The sequence below is a fragment of the Pipistrellus hanaki genome (assembly GCF_964339955.1).
Source record: "Pipistrellus hanaki genome assembly, chromosome: 1".
NCBI lineage: Eukaryota > Metazoa > Chordata > Mammalia > Chiroptera > Vespertilionidae > Pipistrellus > Pipistrellus hanaki.
The window spans coordinates 164,836,049-164,852,800 of record NC_140503.1 but is presented as its reverse complement, the minus strand read 5'-3'; the positions used below and the strand labels follow the sequence as shown (position 1 = coordinate 164,852,800).

The window sequence follows — 16,752 nt, the reverse complement described above, 5'->3', positions numbered from 1 at the left end:
AGTAGGTGGGATGGGTGTTGAGCTTAAATATCTCCGGTGTACCATTTAACCCATACCTCCCACCTGTGGGTTGTCTGTAGCCTGCCCTTTGTTGCAAGGGGTCCCCTAATTCTCCTTTCAGCCCCTTTCCTGTCATCATTGTTCTTGAAGGCATAGCTCTAGGAACCACATAAAGGCCTTTCACTTCCCTTGAATTTTGTTGTATTCAGCCAATTGACTAGCGCTGTCAGCTAATTGGAGTGGAAATGTAAAATGAAAGCTGCATTATTCAGCTGCCAAGTCTCTTCACTTGGCAGGGAGTGGGTGATGCTGGTAATTGTACCAGAAGTGTAATTGCCCTGGGTTCTGCCTCTGGATTTCACAGTGAGCCCTGGGAGGGTCTTCCTCCGAGACACCTGATACCTGCTTCTCTTCAGTGGCTTCCTGGCAAACAGAGAGGCTTGAAACAAATCTAATCAAGCATTCCTATGTTGTCAGGGGGCTCAACCACTGTGGATTTTGCTGACTGCGGGAGTGGATTGCTTGGTCTAAGGACCTAGTCAATATGTCATCCCCATCAGAACTGGCAGCTAATTTCTTCTCGGTTTGGAAGGGGTGAAGATGCTAACCACATATGCCAGTCATGGCCTGAACCCGGCTGTTCTTGGGAACAGTAGCTGATGCAGAACAGAAGCTTCTTTTGTAAACTAGCAATGAATGAGGAAAGGCTTATATGTCTGGAAAGAGTTAAATAGCTTAAAGGAAAAATAAGGAAAGTTATAGTTGGTTTGTTCTCCATTATAATTGATCATCTCAGTGTTTTTGGCCCAGCCAGTTTTCTTCCCCCCCCCCCCCCCCCCCGCCCACACACACACACACTTAAACTTACGAATTAAATGAGAGTAGTAAGCAATATCTCACGGTTGATTGTGTTGGGTCTAGCATGTCAAAACATATGGCACAGGTAACTTCTACTCCTCCCCACAACTTAACCCTGAACCCATGGCTTAGTCTACTTAGAGCTCCAGAACCCTTCTCAGCACAGCATTTTATTTATTTATTTATTTTTAATTTATTTTATCGATTAAGGTTTCACATAATTGTCCTTATTCCCCCATTCCCATCCCAAACCCCTCCCTACATATGCCCCCACCCCCACCCCCGTTGTCCATGGCCACTGGCTAGGCCCATATGTATGCACACAAGTGATTTGGTTGATCTCTTCCCCTTACCCCCATCCTCTCAGCACAGCATTTTAAATAGCTATTTCCATAGCTGGCATATGTGATAAAACCTGTTTACTATCTCTGACTTAGAAATTTAGAAATATTTCCATTGTGAACTTAGGAAATGGAAACAGCAGCAGCTAAGTAATTATTAAACTCTTCTCATTTACCAAACAATCAAGAAAATTGTTTTGAGCAGTGTTGTCTGGTACAGTTTTGTTACTAAATCATTATTTTATTATGCCATGTGGCTTTATAGAAAGCTTTCTCAAACAGAAGAAGAAGTGTTTTTGTTTTCATAGAAGTTTAAGACCTTGAGTAAAGATACTGAGAGTCAGATTGTCCAGGCAGAGCTAGCTACCCTTGTTGGGTCCCAATTCCCTCCTTTCCAGAAATCCTGGAGGGGTGTAGGTGGCAGCAGCAGCCCAAGTCAATCAGGTCTATTGATCAGTTATATTCAAACCTGTTGAGATCTGTTCTCTTTATAACTATGGCTCTAGAAACCCATCAGTCCTGACTTCAAATTCTGGCTTTACCAGTTATAACTGTTAAAATGATTTATTTAAGACTAGTTTCTTTTTCTGTAAAACACGAGTAATAATAACTCACTCATAGGATTTTGGTGAGAATTAAATGTCACATGTGTAATATAGGTATACATATATACATAGATGCACAGATAGTATACATATATAATACATATACATGTAATATATGCATGTATATAGTAGTTGCTCAGTAAATAGTAGTTACAAGTACTATATGTATAATGGGATTTGGGAAGTTGTGTGCAGTATCTCTACAGTATAAAATTTTGAAAAGTAAGCTTTTAACTTGTAACATTAGGAGTGGTTGTATATTGATGAATGTGGTCATGAAATGTACACATGAGAAAAAATCCAGCAGATGATGAACTGCTTTATCAATTCTCCAAATTTGTAAAGAGTTGTAAAACAATGATCCCTCTGGGAGACAGAGGTCATATAGAGGTTTGTCTGGAGTATAGAAGGGGACTGAAGATGGAGAACTGAAGGCCTTTGTTCTAACCTGTAAGTGTGGGTACCATGCTAAGGAATTACAAATGTGTTCTCTAATTTATCCTCCTAATATTCCTCCAGGGTTGGTTTTATTATCTTTGTTCTTTTTACCTAAAAGAATAATTTGGTAATTACCTTGCTTCAGGTTCTATAATGTTAAGGCAAGGAAATATGTTCCACACAAAGCTGTTTGACTCCAACCTCTATATCTAGATTATGGACGATGTGATCTAATCTCTGTATTTTATGGAGGAGGAACCTAAGGCCCAGCAAGTGACTTGTTCAGTGGGCGCAGCTTGGTAAAATCAGGTTCTAAGTCCTAGATTCCTTTTTCATACTATGTTCTCTCTCTAATTATATTCTTTTTCTTTGTTCTCCAATTGCTTCAAAAGTCTTTCTCTTCAACTAATAATTACAATTCAAGGGCAAATATAATGGATTGGGTTGTATTTCTCTGTATCTCCCACAATAATAGATCCTCAATCCTTTTTTTAAAAATTTTTTTTATCAATACAAAAGTTTACTTAACAAAAGTTCAATGTGAAAATGGACAGGACTCTGTTTTTATATTGTAGTAAAACAGGTGCTGTGGGGAGGGGACATGTGGAAGCTGTTGATTTCTCTGGTAACTACAGCCATTCTTTATACTTGTTCCAAGGTTTCTAACATGATGATACTATTTCCTCGTATTACCACCATTCCAATATTGTTCTGTTGCCCATCAGTTGACATCTCCACACATTCATCTATCACAAGATTAATAAAAGGATCAAACCCCCATAATATTCCTTGGACATGTCTGTCACCATTTAATTTAATGATAATTTCTTGTCCATAAATTTTTTTAACTCGGGAGGGTGAGCTTTGCTTATAGTGTCCAAGCGAGCTCAAAGATACTTCCAAACAGAATTCGTGACCTCTCTCGATCCTCAATCCTTGATGAATTGAATTCTTATAAGAATTAGTTTCTGAATCCTATTTTGAATGCAGCAGAGGTATAAATACATATAAATATACAAATATATTTATTGGGTTTTATCTTGGAGAAATTAAGTTGTTACTTTATGATACTGGCTCTCGAATGTTATGGGGTCCACTCCCTATTTTTATGCAGTCTGACAGTTTTTATCTTTTAACATTTTCATTCAGTATAATTAATTATATTTTAAGTTTTCTATCTATTATCTGACTTTTTGTTTTCTGCCTTTCCTATATTACTTTCCTCTCTCTTTTCTTCTTTTGGTTCAATCCAATTATTTTTATTTTCCCACCTATTAGCTTCTCAGTTATACATGCTTTTAATATTTCTTTTGTAATTAATCCTAGAAATTATAGCATGCATTAATTATTTTATTTACCTCCTCCCCACTAGTACTAGGACCTTAAAACACTTTATTTACTCCTCACTGTCTTATGTGTTATTGTTGTTATGAACTTTATATTTACATACATTTTAAATCCCACAATATGTTATTATTTTTGTGTCATATAGTTCTTTATTTAGATTTACCCACATATTTGTCCTTTCCATTACTTTAAATTTTTCCTACATTATTGTGATTCCATCTAGATCCACTTTGTTTTTGCCTAAATAACTTACTTTATTATTATTATTATTATTATTATTATTATTACTTAGTTTTGGTCTGCAGGTGACAAATTCTCACAGGTCTTATTACTTTAAAACATCTTTATTTCACTTTCATTTTTGAAGGCTATCTTGCTGGATATAGAATTCTAAGTTGGTGATTATTTTCATTTACCACTTTAAAGATTTGTTTTCTAACTGCTATAATTTGTGTGTGTGTGTGTGTGTGTGTGTGTGTGTGTGTGTATGTAGAAGTTCGCTGTCAGGTTTAGTGTTCTTCTTTGACAATTCCCTACCCATCTATGGCTTTTAAGATTTTTATTTAGGCAAACAACTAAGTGTCCATTGATGGATGAGTGAATAAAGAAAAAAATGGTATATTATTAAGCTTTACAAGAAAGAAGGGAATCCTGTAATCCATCTGGAGGGTATTATGCTAAGTGAAATAAGCCAGAAAGAGAAAGACCAAATATTGCAGAGTAGCACTTATATGTGAAATCTAAACAACAACAACAACAACAACAACAATTAGTCAAACTCATAGAAACAGAGAGTAGAAAAGTGGTTTCCAGAGGCTGTGGGGTGGGGAGAATACCAGGATATTGGGGAAGAATACTATTCTCTTTGCTATTTATTTTTAGTAGTCTTACTCTGATGTGCTTAGGAATTTATATTTATTCTGCTTGATATTTATCACACTTTTAAATCTATGGCTTGATGTTTTCTTTCATTTTGGAAATATTTTAGCTATTATTTCTTAAAAAATTTGTATCCACCATTTTCTGTTATTTCTCGGTGAGAACTCAGTTGCCCATATGTTAAGCCTTGCAACACATTCCATGTGTTTTCCATGCTCTTTTCTGTTTTTTGTACTTTTTGTTCTTTGTTCTTCAGATCAGATATTTTCCATTGACTTATCTTCTTGTTTACTAATATTCTTTGAGCTATCTAATATGCAGTTCAACAAAATTAATCTCATTTGTTTGTTCCTGAATTTCAAATTAATTATGCTTGTAGCTACTTCTTACCTGATTAAATATTCATAGTTATTTTTAAATCTCCAATATATGGTTTTATTTTCTTCTTTTATCCACAAAGTTAGAAACAAAATAAAGTATAATCTATCTTTAGTTACTGAGTAATTTAGTGTACATTTGTTGCTTCTGAATAAATTCTTTGTGTTAATATGTAAAACAGAGTTGAGATATGTAGTCAATAATGTTAAACAGATTTTTCATCGATATGAATGTTTGGTGGGGCATTAAAGTCATGTGAAAATGGAACAATTTTTCTTTGTGTAGGAGTGTGTTGCCTATTCATGACATCTGGAGTTTATGATTTCTATTCATTAAATATCAGTGGATAAACCCCAACATTCAGTCTTCAGAACAAATTTTCAAATACCTCTTGAGGTGGCATAGCTCCTGTGTATATGCTTGCTTTACATTAAATAGTGAGGCTGGGTCACCAGTCATGAATTCTTTGACCCAGGTCCTTGGCTGGGCCTGAAAACAGGCATTGTAGGATGTGACTTTACCTGGTAGTCATTTACAGGATGGCTGGTTTTACTAAGCCAACTGTCAAGAAGCTGGCTAGCATAAGAGTTAGGGACTGAGGACATGAAGCAGATATTCAAATGATATGACACAACTCTGGCATCAGGCAGATGAGCCTGGTATCCAGTCGGCAATAGAGGGGCTCTTTTAGAGCAAACATCTTGACTGAGACATAAGTCTAGAAAGGAAGATCTCAAACAGTGGGTACTGAAAATGGCTACTGCAGCCACAAGGCAGGTATTATAGGATAGTATGGAGAGTAGAGTGCTGTGGTCTGTATTTGACTTTTAGCAATTACATCACAAAATAGCTAGCAATTATTTAAATTTAAGAATATCCATTCATCCATTTATCCATCTATTTATTCATCCATCCATCCACTCTATAAAAACACTACCAATACCTGTTATGTTTCATTCACTATGGGAATGCAACACCACCTATATATAAAGAAATTGTTCTCACTCTTGGGAATGGAGAGAGGCAGTAAACAACTAATTATAAAATGAATGATAATGATCCAGTGGAGAAGGAAAACAAGAAAATAAATACGTTTAATATAAGAGATAATGGTATAGCTATAATTTAATTTTGTCTACAAGCATTTTGAATGCTTAATTTTTTTCCCTCCATTTGCCTTAGGAATATGAAATGAAGCCTGAGAGCTGAATTGTTAGAGGGGGGGAAAAAGTTAATTACTAGTTTAAGCTCTATTAGTCTCCCTGGTATCTGCATTGCTTAAGTAGAAATATGAGGCAGACTGTTTAATCATTATAGAACTTTTTATATGGTTAATGTCTCTAGGAATTAATTTTGTCATTCAGGTGCTCTTTGCTGGGCTTTCACTGTAGCAGAATTGTGTTAGAACAAATGGAAAAATTAGAAGGGCTACAGAGCTAAACCTGTGTTTCCATTGCTTCAGAATTTGGAATGTGAAGCACATTCACTGGGTAATTAATTTTATTCTACATTTTGAAGAGATTTACCCACCTTCCCTCCTGTATATCACTCTATATTGGAATATTTTATAAACATTTAAGTGGTGGGATAGTTAACTTCTCCTTATTGTGGTAGCTGAAGGGATTTTTCTAAATCTCTAAATGCTACAACTATTCTTATGTCACAGAAAATATCTTGATCAACAGGTTAAGATTGTGGCAAGTGACGACTCCTAGATACCATTTATTGAGTGTTGCCTATGGGCCATCACTGTGCTAAACACATTAGCTTATTTCATCTCTACCATCATCCTGTTGGGTCCTATCTTCTCCTTAGTTTAAATATTGTATTAGGAAATGGGAAACTCAGAAAAACAAAGAGATTTGTCCAAGTCCCCAAAATTGGGAAGTAATTGAATTGATATTTGAACCCAAGTTTACTTACCCTACCGTATTGGCATGGTTACTTGAATTAGTGAGGTATATAGCCTGTGTTCATAGACCAAGGCTGTGGTACAGAGGTGGATATGGTGGGAAAAACAATCTTCAGAATCCAATGGACACTGGTTCAAATATGATTATCCTTACTTATAAGCTTTGGAAACATTATTTAACCTCTCTGAACCTTGTGTTTCTCATTTGTAAATTGAGGGTGATAATCATATCTATCTTAACATATTATATGAAGAAACAAAAGATTTGTGAATGTCAAATAATATGGAACCCAGAGGGCCCTCTTTCTCCTTTTTCTTTTCAATGCAAAATGGAATTTGGAGGAGTAAGTCAGAAGAAGGGTGAGTTTTGGAAACATGAGGCAGGGAAATATGGCTTAGTTAAGGAGGCAGAGAAGGCCTCCCAAGGAAGTGATATTTTAGCTGAGACTCGGAGGATGTTTGGAAGTTAGATTGAGAGGGCGGGCCCGGCTGGCGTGGCTCAGTGGTTGAGTGGTTGAGTGTTGACCTCTGAACCAGGACGTCATGGTTCGATTCCAGTCAGGGCACGGGTCTGGATTGCAGGCCTGATCACCAATGTGGGGCATGCAGGAGGCAGCCAGTCAATGAGTCTCTCTCATCATTGATGTTTCTGTCTTTCTCTCCCTCTTCCTTTCTAAAATTAATCAAAATATATATGTATATTTTTTTAAAAATGAGGGTGGGAGTGTGCTGTTGTAAGCACAGGAAACATCTTAGGCAGGTAAGTCACTCAACCTCATAATTTCTTCCTCTGCAAATTTGGGAGCACTGCCCCAGGGTGTCTCACTCTGTGGTATATTTAAGTGAGAAAGTGGAAGTAAGAATGATCTGAAATGGTAAGACTGCTATACAATATAAGGCACTCTTTTTTTTAAAAAAAAATATATATATATATATATATATTTTATTGATTTTTTTACAGAGAGGAAGGGAGAGAGCTAGAGAGCTAGAAACGTTTATGAGAGAGAAACATCAACCAGCTGCCTCCTGCACACCCCCTACCGGGGATGTGCCCGCAACCAATGTACATGCCCCTGACCGGAATCGAACCCGGGACCCTTCAGTCCACAGATCAATGCTCTACCACTGAGCCAAACCGGTTTCGGCAAGGCACTCTTTATATGATAGTATAGGATAACAATATAGCACAGAAGAAAAAGGATGTGTTTGAAACCCAGATCTACTCATTGCTAGAGGTGCTATGGACAATTCACTTTGCCTTTTTCTTCAACCCTATTCTGTTATTTATAAAATAAGGCACTGATGCCCTGTTCACAGGATGCTGAGAAGAGCAGTGAGGTCATAAGTATGTGGAAGACCAGAAGGACCGGCCCCTGGAGGTAGTTTGTTCCCATTCCTTTCCTGCCACCACCTGTGCTTCCACTCTATTCTAAGAAGACACATGTACAAGAACATGATGTTAACTTGCCATGCTATTCAGGGTCTCTTGTCAGCAACTGAACAAAGACATTTTCAGTTATATATAGCAGCTATCTTTTCATCTGTGATTCATGCTGTTCTTTCTGTAGCCAAATGATATTCTTATAGCTGATGTCTTCGGATTTATCATTTTAAGACAGCAACAGGAGGAGAACAGGTACAAGCTAATCTCTCTAGGATGCTGACATGGGAAACTACTTAGGTCCTTGGTATGGGAAACAAGAAACTCCATAAGAGGATGTTCTGTGGAGCAAGCCTTTGAAATAGGCTTCAGACAGGAAGTGGTTTGTCATTTTCGCTTTTATTTGACATTAAAATGTGTTTTCTCCCCCTGAAAGGAGAGAATGTAAACACAAGGACTCGTATCTTTTTTTTTTTAACAATAAGTATCCTCTGCTCCTGTTTACTGGGTCTAATTGAGGAGCTTTACAGGAACTTTAAAATGAGACCAAATGAAAAAGGTATTGTTTATCTAAGCTGTCTGAGGAAGGGCACTTGGGGAAAGAATTGAACTCTAAAATGACCTTATGAAAGTTATTGATTTGTTTCTTTATGGTGCCTTTCCAAATAAGAGCCATTATTTCCATGCCTGAACTGGAGCTGGGTCAAGGAACCCTTTTTTATGGATTATCTTTCCTGAAAACCAGACTTGTCAGGAATAATGAACCCCCTGAAATGAATACACGAGGTCCCGTTGAATGGTATGGCCCTTTTATTGCTTTGAAGGACAAGTAGGGAGCACAGTTAATTTTTAAAACCTCACTGAGTGCAAGAAAGTTATGGAATAGGTTGGGTGTGATCAATGGCTCCCTGTTATGTATTGGTAGGTGGTTGTAAATAACTCCATTCCCCCCATGCCTGCTGGACTCCAAAGCTCAGTTCTACTGACTCTTTTGAACCTTATATTAAAAAATTAACTTTAATTAAGCAGTCACATAAGTTTCATCTACTATGTGTGAGAACTGTTCTAGGCATTAGGGACATAGTAGTGAATGAACATAACAAACAAAATTTCTGCTTTCCTAGAGAGAGACCATAAATAAGCAACTGTCTAATGTAATATCAGTTGGCGAATGCTCAGAAGAAAACAGAGTAAAGGATTTGGTTGATAGCAAAATAACATCTGAGGAGGTGGTATTTGAGCAGCCACTTGAATACAGTGAAGAATAAGCCATGTTGATACTTAGGGGAAGAGCACTCCAGGCAGAGAGAATGGCACGGTCTAAGACCCTGAGCTGGGAACATACTAGTACTTGGTAGTTCCAGGAACTGCAATAAAACCAGTGTAGCTAGATCCTGGTAGAAAAGTCTGGGAAAGAGGGTAGGAAATGAGGTCAGAGAGAGAAATAAGTGGCCACTGGAACTTTTTAAGCAGTAGAGAAGATGCCATGAGCTATGACAATTCTTTCCTGAAGCCATCTCCGCATTCTAAATCCCACCTTGGAGCCTGGCTTGCTCTACGTAACAAGCTAGGCTCCCCAGAAGATGCGTGGGGAGACTTAGCATCCACTTTCTCCAAGGTGGTTCCAAACTTGTACCCTCAACACATTATCTCCAGCTGGATCCTCCCATTTGATTCAAGGAATCTGGGTCTACTAAAAGTCTAACATAAGAAAAGGAGATTTAGTAATTCCTGATGTCAGAAGATCCATGAGAACTAAGGGAAAAAAACAAACAAACACACACTAACATTTTTTTTTTAAATAGAAGAAGGGTATTGTACTATCTTTCAAGATACTAGTATGCAGGCATCTGAGGCCCAAAGCTGCCCACAACTATCCCTACCCACCCACCTAGGGAAGTCAGGGGTCCTGGTGGTCAAACTCCTCTTACCTGTGAGGTTCTCATCAGCTCTGTATCCCAACATGAAGTTACTTAGAGATGGCTTTGAGAATATGAGATTTTTGTGAAAATACTTTATTTAAAGAAATAGATTTTATAAGTACATATACCCGTTATTACTAGTCTTGCTATTCTGGGAAATTTTAATATGCAAAAAATCACATTAAGTTTTGTATTTTTGTTGCTAGGAAATAGAAAATATGGATAAGAGTAAAGGAAAAAACAAACAAATAAAAAAATCACCTAGATTCCATGCCTAGGGATGACTGCCCTTCAATTACTGGTTTTCATAATTCCATACTTTGTTCTTATGCATGGATTTTTTTAAAGAGGAATATTTTAATACTGTTTTATAACTTGAAAGCACTGCTTTGGGGGAACTTTGTTCCCTCTTTCTCATTTTTGGTCTAAGAACCAAGGGAATTTAAAATGAGATGAATTCATCAATAGTTGAAGTGGGATTAGTATATCATTTAGATGAAAGAAAATTTATGTGAACAGTTTATATACTGCTCTTATAGAATATTATAAATAATTTCCCCCAGAAATTGAGGACTGGTGAGGGATGTAGTTCTTGTTTCTTTTTAGCACTAATTAAATGTTTAGTAAATACTTAACCAGGTGAAATACGTGCATATTTTTAATTGAAGCATCTTGCTATTACTTAAGAATAAATATTTCTTTTTGTGACAGCATGGATGAACCTGGAATTGTTATGCTACATGAAATAAGTCATTCAGAGAAAGACAAATACCATATGCTTTCACTTATATGTGGAGTCTAATGAATAAAATAAACTCATGAACAAAATAGAAAGAGAGGCATGGATGCATGGAACAGACAGACAGCTTTTAGAAGGGAGGGTGTTGGGGATAGTGGAAGAAAGAACGTGAAGGGGTTAGCCAGAGAACATATATGCATAACCCATAAGCACAGACAGCAGTGTGGTGTTGTCCAGAGGGAAGGGGAGCCCAGGGCGGGGGGAGGTGGGCAAAGAAGGACATCTATAATAGTGTCAACAATAAAAATAAAATTAAGTAAAAAAAAGAAATATTTAAGGATGGAGACACTATATTATTTGCAAGAACATTTCATTAACATATTTTAAATACTATATAAAAATCTGTTTAAATAGGTCATGCTTTGATTGCTTTGTGGTTTTGTCAAAATCTAATCCTTTAATTTATATTCTAGAGAAAAACGATTTTAAGACTATTTCTTTTGCAGGGTGTGTTAGATTGGGAGAGAGAATTGCAATAGTAACACAGAAAACCTGTAAACTTATTTTACAATGTTATTTCTTTGGTCTTTATGACTTTATCCAAAGTTTCAACTATTGAGGAACTCTGGTATCCCTACTGTCATAAAGCAATTTTATGGGACCATAGAAATTGATTCTTAAAGTTTTAGAGCTAAAAAAAAAAAATATGGCCATCTGTCCAGGTTTTACTTTATTTAAAATTAACCATAGCCCTGGCTAGTGTGACTCGATTAGGTATAGTCCCATGCACCAAAAGGTTGCTGGTTCGATTCCCTGTCAGGGCACATGCCTGGATTGTGGGCTTGATCCCTGGTAGGGGGCATGCAGGAGGCAGCCAATCGATGTTTATTTCTCTCCCTCCCTTCCTTTCTCTCTAAAAATCAATTTAAGAAATCTTTAAAAATAAAGTTAACCATAAATTATTTACTCCATGAGGACATTATTATAAGTACTTCTTTGACAAATCCGATGCCTTAGGAAATTTTTCTTCAAACATAACCTTGTACATTATGGGGATTTTATAGTGACATCACTTAGACATTGCATTATCCATGTCTTGCATTCTAACTGGGGTATCTCAGTTCACATGGACAGGTATTATCCTGAGGGTAAGCACGTACTCAGGGTCATTCTTTAATGAATTCATCCAACACTCAGGAACTGTGTTAGGTAATGAGGACAAAGAGGAAGTGATTTCTCTCCTTGAAGAGTCATAGTCTGGTGGAAAGACAGACATGTAAACAAATTCAGGAAGGCTTCCTGGGCCCAGATAACTTTAACTTTGAATTAACATAGAGGAAAATTGTGGTTCTATGAACACAAGTGGGAAATTATTCCATGTTTTTAGAACTCTACTGTGTAGAGTGCAGTAAGCCAAGTCCAGTGACTGGGAGCTGCTGAAAAGAGTCATGGGCTGTTTTGGAGTCTGGGGTCACTGAAGAAATAACTGAAGGGCAAAGAACTTGATGCTGAGTATGAGAATGCTGCATCTGGGGTGAATGTGCAGCACCTTAGAGCCATCCTGACCGGAAGGGAGCACACGGAGCTGGCGTAGCCCTTGCCTTCTGCGTGAAATGAAGATGTGGATTCATGGCCTCGTCAGCTTAGTGGGACAGAGGCTCTTCCAGTTACCTGAGTGGTCTTGCAAACACCACCTGTGGATTCATGCCTCCTTTCAACTGCAGAGCCCTGGGTCATCTCAGGGTGAGGGTGGTAATTCAGTCATAATCTTACTATTTTACCTGAGTAGGCTGGAATAGGACTATGTGAAAGTCAAGAAACTCATGGGACTATTTTCCCTATGAAAAAAGGAAAAAAAATTAAAGATATTTGCTAAATGCCTGTGACATTGTACAAAATATTTGGATTAAAAGTAAATTACAGTTAGCTCTAACCAGTTTGGCTTAGTGGATAGAGCATCGGCCTGTGGACTGAAGGATCCTGAGTTTGATTCTAGTCAAGGGCACATGCCCAGGTTGTGGACTCGACCCCCAGTGGGCGGGGTGTAGGAGACAGCCAATCAATGATTCTCTCTTATCATTGATGTTTTTAGCTCTCTCTCCCTCTCTCTTCCCCTCTGAAATCAATAAAAAAATATTTAAAAAAAAAAGTAAATTACATTTAATGAGCCCTTAGTAACTTGTAGGCACTGTTCAGACCTCTTTAAATACATCCTTTAAATAACCCAGTGAGTTAAATACTTTGTCATTCCTATTTTACAGATAAAGAACCTGGGACACAGACATCTTAACTTGATAAGGGCCTCACCAGTAATAAATGGTGACACCAGGATTCAGCGCAGGGAGCCTGAGTTCTTAGAGCCCATTGAGCTTTGTGAACTGGGGTAAATTGCTCAATCTCTTGAGTATTTATCTGTAAAATGGGAATAGTCATCATAAGGATAATGCCAGGTCCTAAGGTTATCATGCAGGTAAGTGCTTTGCACAGGTAGCATCCAAGTGCACTTTTGTCCCTCTCTGCTGGGCCCCGCCCCCCGGCATGAAGGCAGAGGCTGGGAAAGCAAACCAGGCCCCCTCCTCCAGGACCATAAGTGCCTCCTTCCATCAGTGTTTACTATTCCATTATCTTAGTCAGTGTAAGATAATGCTCAATAAGTGGTAGCTGCTGCCTTTGTGTAGTTGTCATTTTATTTAATCTGTATCCTGAAACTGATATCGTTTTCTTGAAATCAGCAGGAAAGATACAGTATATTACATGTGCTTGGGGATGGAATTTGCTTTTCCTCACCCACTTGCCATTGCTCTTTGGGTGAAGAGTCAACATAGTTGGCACACTATTGCCAATTTCAGAGGAATGAGCTATAACAATAAAGAGAAAGAGATTCAGAGGTTTTGTAAGTCAGGTTCCAGTACTCATTTGCTTCGATTCCGATTTTTGTGTGAATTGGCTACTGTGAATGTAATCTCACTTCAGAGGCACTTTGTATTTCTTAAATGACTTTGTTTCTGAAGCATATTCCCCTAAGAGGTTATGTAGGCATTTAACATTTCTCAGCCTAAAAGGATGACTTCATTTTGCGTGGGAATGTTGTGCACATCCGGGTAAGTCAGTACATGATATGTCAGATACGGTCCTGCAGAGAAACGGAACCAAGAAAAGACATGTATATCTTGGCTTATACAGTAATTGTGGGGACTGGCAAGTTCCAAGCCTGTAGGCTGGAAGAGTTGAAAATACAGTCTTGAGTCTGAAATTTTAAAATCTGTAGGGCAGGCTGGTAGTCTGGAAATTCCAACAGAATTCCTGTGTTCCAGTTTTCAGGCCGAATTCTTTCCTCTCCAGGAAACCCCAGGTTTGATTTGGTAAGCCTTCAACGGATTGGATGAGGCTCACCCAGGTTATCAAGGGTAATCTCTTTACTTAATCAACTGATGGTCAGTTAACTACAGTTACAAAACCTTCACAGCAACATCGAGGTTGATGTTTGACCAAACAGTAGGGTGCCATATCCTAGCCAAGTTGACACACAACATTAACCATTGCATTTGATTTTAGCCTTACAGAGTGAAAGTATCTATTGCTAGCATCTGCCAGCTTCCCAGCTTATCCAGTTAAAGTTGAATGCTAGTGTTCTAAAGACTCTGTCATGAGCATGGACACTGCTCTGACTCTGTCCCAAAGAATTCTAATAACACTTCATTTGCTTGACTAAGGAATACAGGATGAGAATCTTTAGAAAGAAGGAAAATGTCCTTACCAAGCAACTTATGAACTGTGCACCTTGGTTTATAAAGAACCTACAGAGGCCAGCCAAGGACTGTGCCTGTGTTGAGGGCTTACATTCTGGTCTAGCAGCTAACAGGAATGTAGATGAATGCAGGAAACAGTGAAGAGCCATATCTGAGTGTGTGTGTGTGTGTGTGTGTGTGTGTGTGTGTATGTATGTATGAGATGTGCAGGGTGAAGAGATAGGAAATATTTATTCTTGAGGTTGAGGCTTCAAAGAAGCATGCTGATTTGCAAACTGTCCCTGGGGAAGTGAAGGAGGAGTGGGGACAGATAAGGGAGGCTGGGGCTGTCCAATGGTTTGGCCAATTTAAGTGAGGGATGAAAGTCTCAGGACTGGGAGATTGGCCGAAGCCCAGGAGAGAGGTGAGTGCCTGATCATGGCGTCTGTACTTTATCCCATCAGAGGTAAAGATGAGAGACATCATAGTTTTGAACCAGAGAATAACACTGACAGCCCTCTTAAAAGAGGCTGAGTGTGTAAAACCCAGCCAACAGTATGGCTGTTTTTAACCCACACAAAATAGGAAATGAGGTTAGGAAATCTCTGAGCAAATATATTTCAGTATGGTCTATTTGAAGCCTACCGAGCAGCCTTGCAAAGGACAGAGACTGGTTTTGTGCTATAGTTGGGCTCAGAGGTGCCACAATGGACACAATGAAATATGGATTCAGCAGGACAGGAGGTGAGAAATAGGAAGGACATTTCTAAGGCCTTTTTGCACTGAGCCCAGTTTTACTTTTCTGGTCTGATATTTACTTTGCTTTTCAATTTGATGAGAACTAACATAATGTAAATTTTTTGTTTATTTAATACCCATGTGCATAATCCAAAATAATTTGTGAAGTCCTATGGATGGTGCTTTATTTATATCCCCCTATGCCTGGCCTACAGTGTGTTGGTTGATCTGCCTTAAAAACATTGAAATGCATCCTAAGATCCTTCTTGATTCCGATGAGCATTCAAGTGTGTAGTAGGCAAAGAGCTGGAAAATGCTGATTAGTGCTTGTCCAAGTGTCGTTTTCCTTTAAACAGGGTCTGATGGTTTCTGCTGCTTAATAGCTAAGAGAAACTTCTAGTCAGGGAGCAGCTTGTCCCCCCGACGTTTCAGGTCAATCGATGGTTTTTACTCTGGGTATCGACAGCTCTCTGCTGCATGCCCTTGTCGTGGGCTACGTGGGTTGACTGTGGTGAAATGGATTATACGGCTTTTATTGCCTCTCGAGATTTAATCAGTACCCAGTGAGCACGGCGCGGGCCTGTGACTTTTCCTCTGCCTTTTAATTGTTCAGGCTATAGGGCCTCTGAAGATGCTGCTGTTGTGTGTTCATACCTTGACTGATCAGTTTTTAACTCGGAGCCTATGCTTCTTTGCAGGATGCCACAATTTGGAAGCCCGATTCGTGCCAGCATTGCCGTTGCCATGGTGATATTGTTATCTGCAAACCTGCTGTTTGCAGAAACCCTCAGTGTGCCTTCGAGAAGGTATGATGTGCTAAATGTGCCCTAAACGTATTGGTAAAGTCAGTGAACTGGTAGGGTTTTGGCACTTTTTCTCAGCCATCTAGTTTGTTTTTTTTTAATTTTTTTTTTTTATCCTAAACTAATTGGAAACTTTATGAAACACAGAAGATAATCTTTGCATATCCTATTTAAGAATATCTTAATTTCTCTTTATTGAGCATTTAGTACTCTGGGCCAGGCACTCATTTAAAGGTTTTACAAATATTCTTCCATTTACTTTTATGTGGGGTAGATATCTTTATTCCCACTTTACAGGTGAGGAAAGTGAAGCCTAGAGATTGTAAGCAACTCAACCATGACTATGCAGTTAATAAACCAACTGCCACCCAAGACTTTTCCTGGGCTCGACAGTTGCCACAGCTGCTTGATACTAACCACAGCATTTATAAGCCATCTAATGGATTGAAAGTCAGAATCAACTTCTTAAAGATGGTTTTCTGAAAACATTGTTTGTTCTGATTGTAAAATTGTGCTGCCTTTGGGCTTCCTAGAATATGAGAGGCTTTGACACAAAATTTTCTGATACTTGACTATGAAGAATATTTAATCTTATTCCTCTGTTAAATTTTTTCAGTTTTTTTTCTCTACGCTGTTAGAATATTTTTTTTTTCAGGTGCTGACTCTTTTGTTTTTAAAGTGAG

At 38.2% G+C, this 16,752-nt stretch overlaps 1 protein-coding gene and 1 pseudogene across 2 annotated transcripts in view; one reads left to right on the top strand and one right to left on the bottom strand.

The window, feature by feature from the left end:
- FRAS1 (Fraser extracellular matrix complex subunit 1) overlaps positions 1-16,752 on the top strand; it is a 438,553-nt gene that overhangs the window by 143,455 nt on the left and 278,346 nt on the right. Inside the window, exon 3 of the mRNA XM_084880389.1 lies at positions 15,965-16,072. Coding sequence (XP_084736515.1) covers positions 15,965-16,072 — 108 coding nt within the window. The remainder of the gene's footprint in view (positions 1-15,964; positions 16,073-16,752) is intronic.
- On the bottom strand, positions 2,787-3,105 carry LOC311614562 (small nuclear ribonucleoprotein G-like; annotated as a pseudogene). Its single transcript has one exon. The product of its transcript is annotated as a small nuclear ribonucleoprotein G-like (transcript).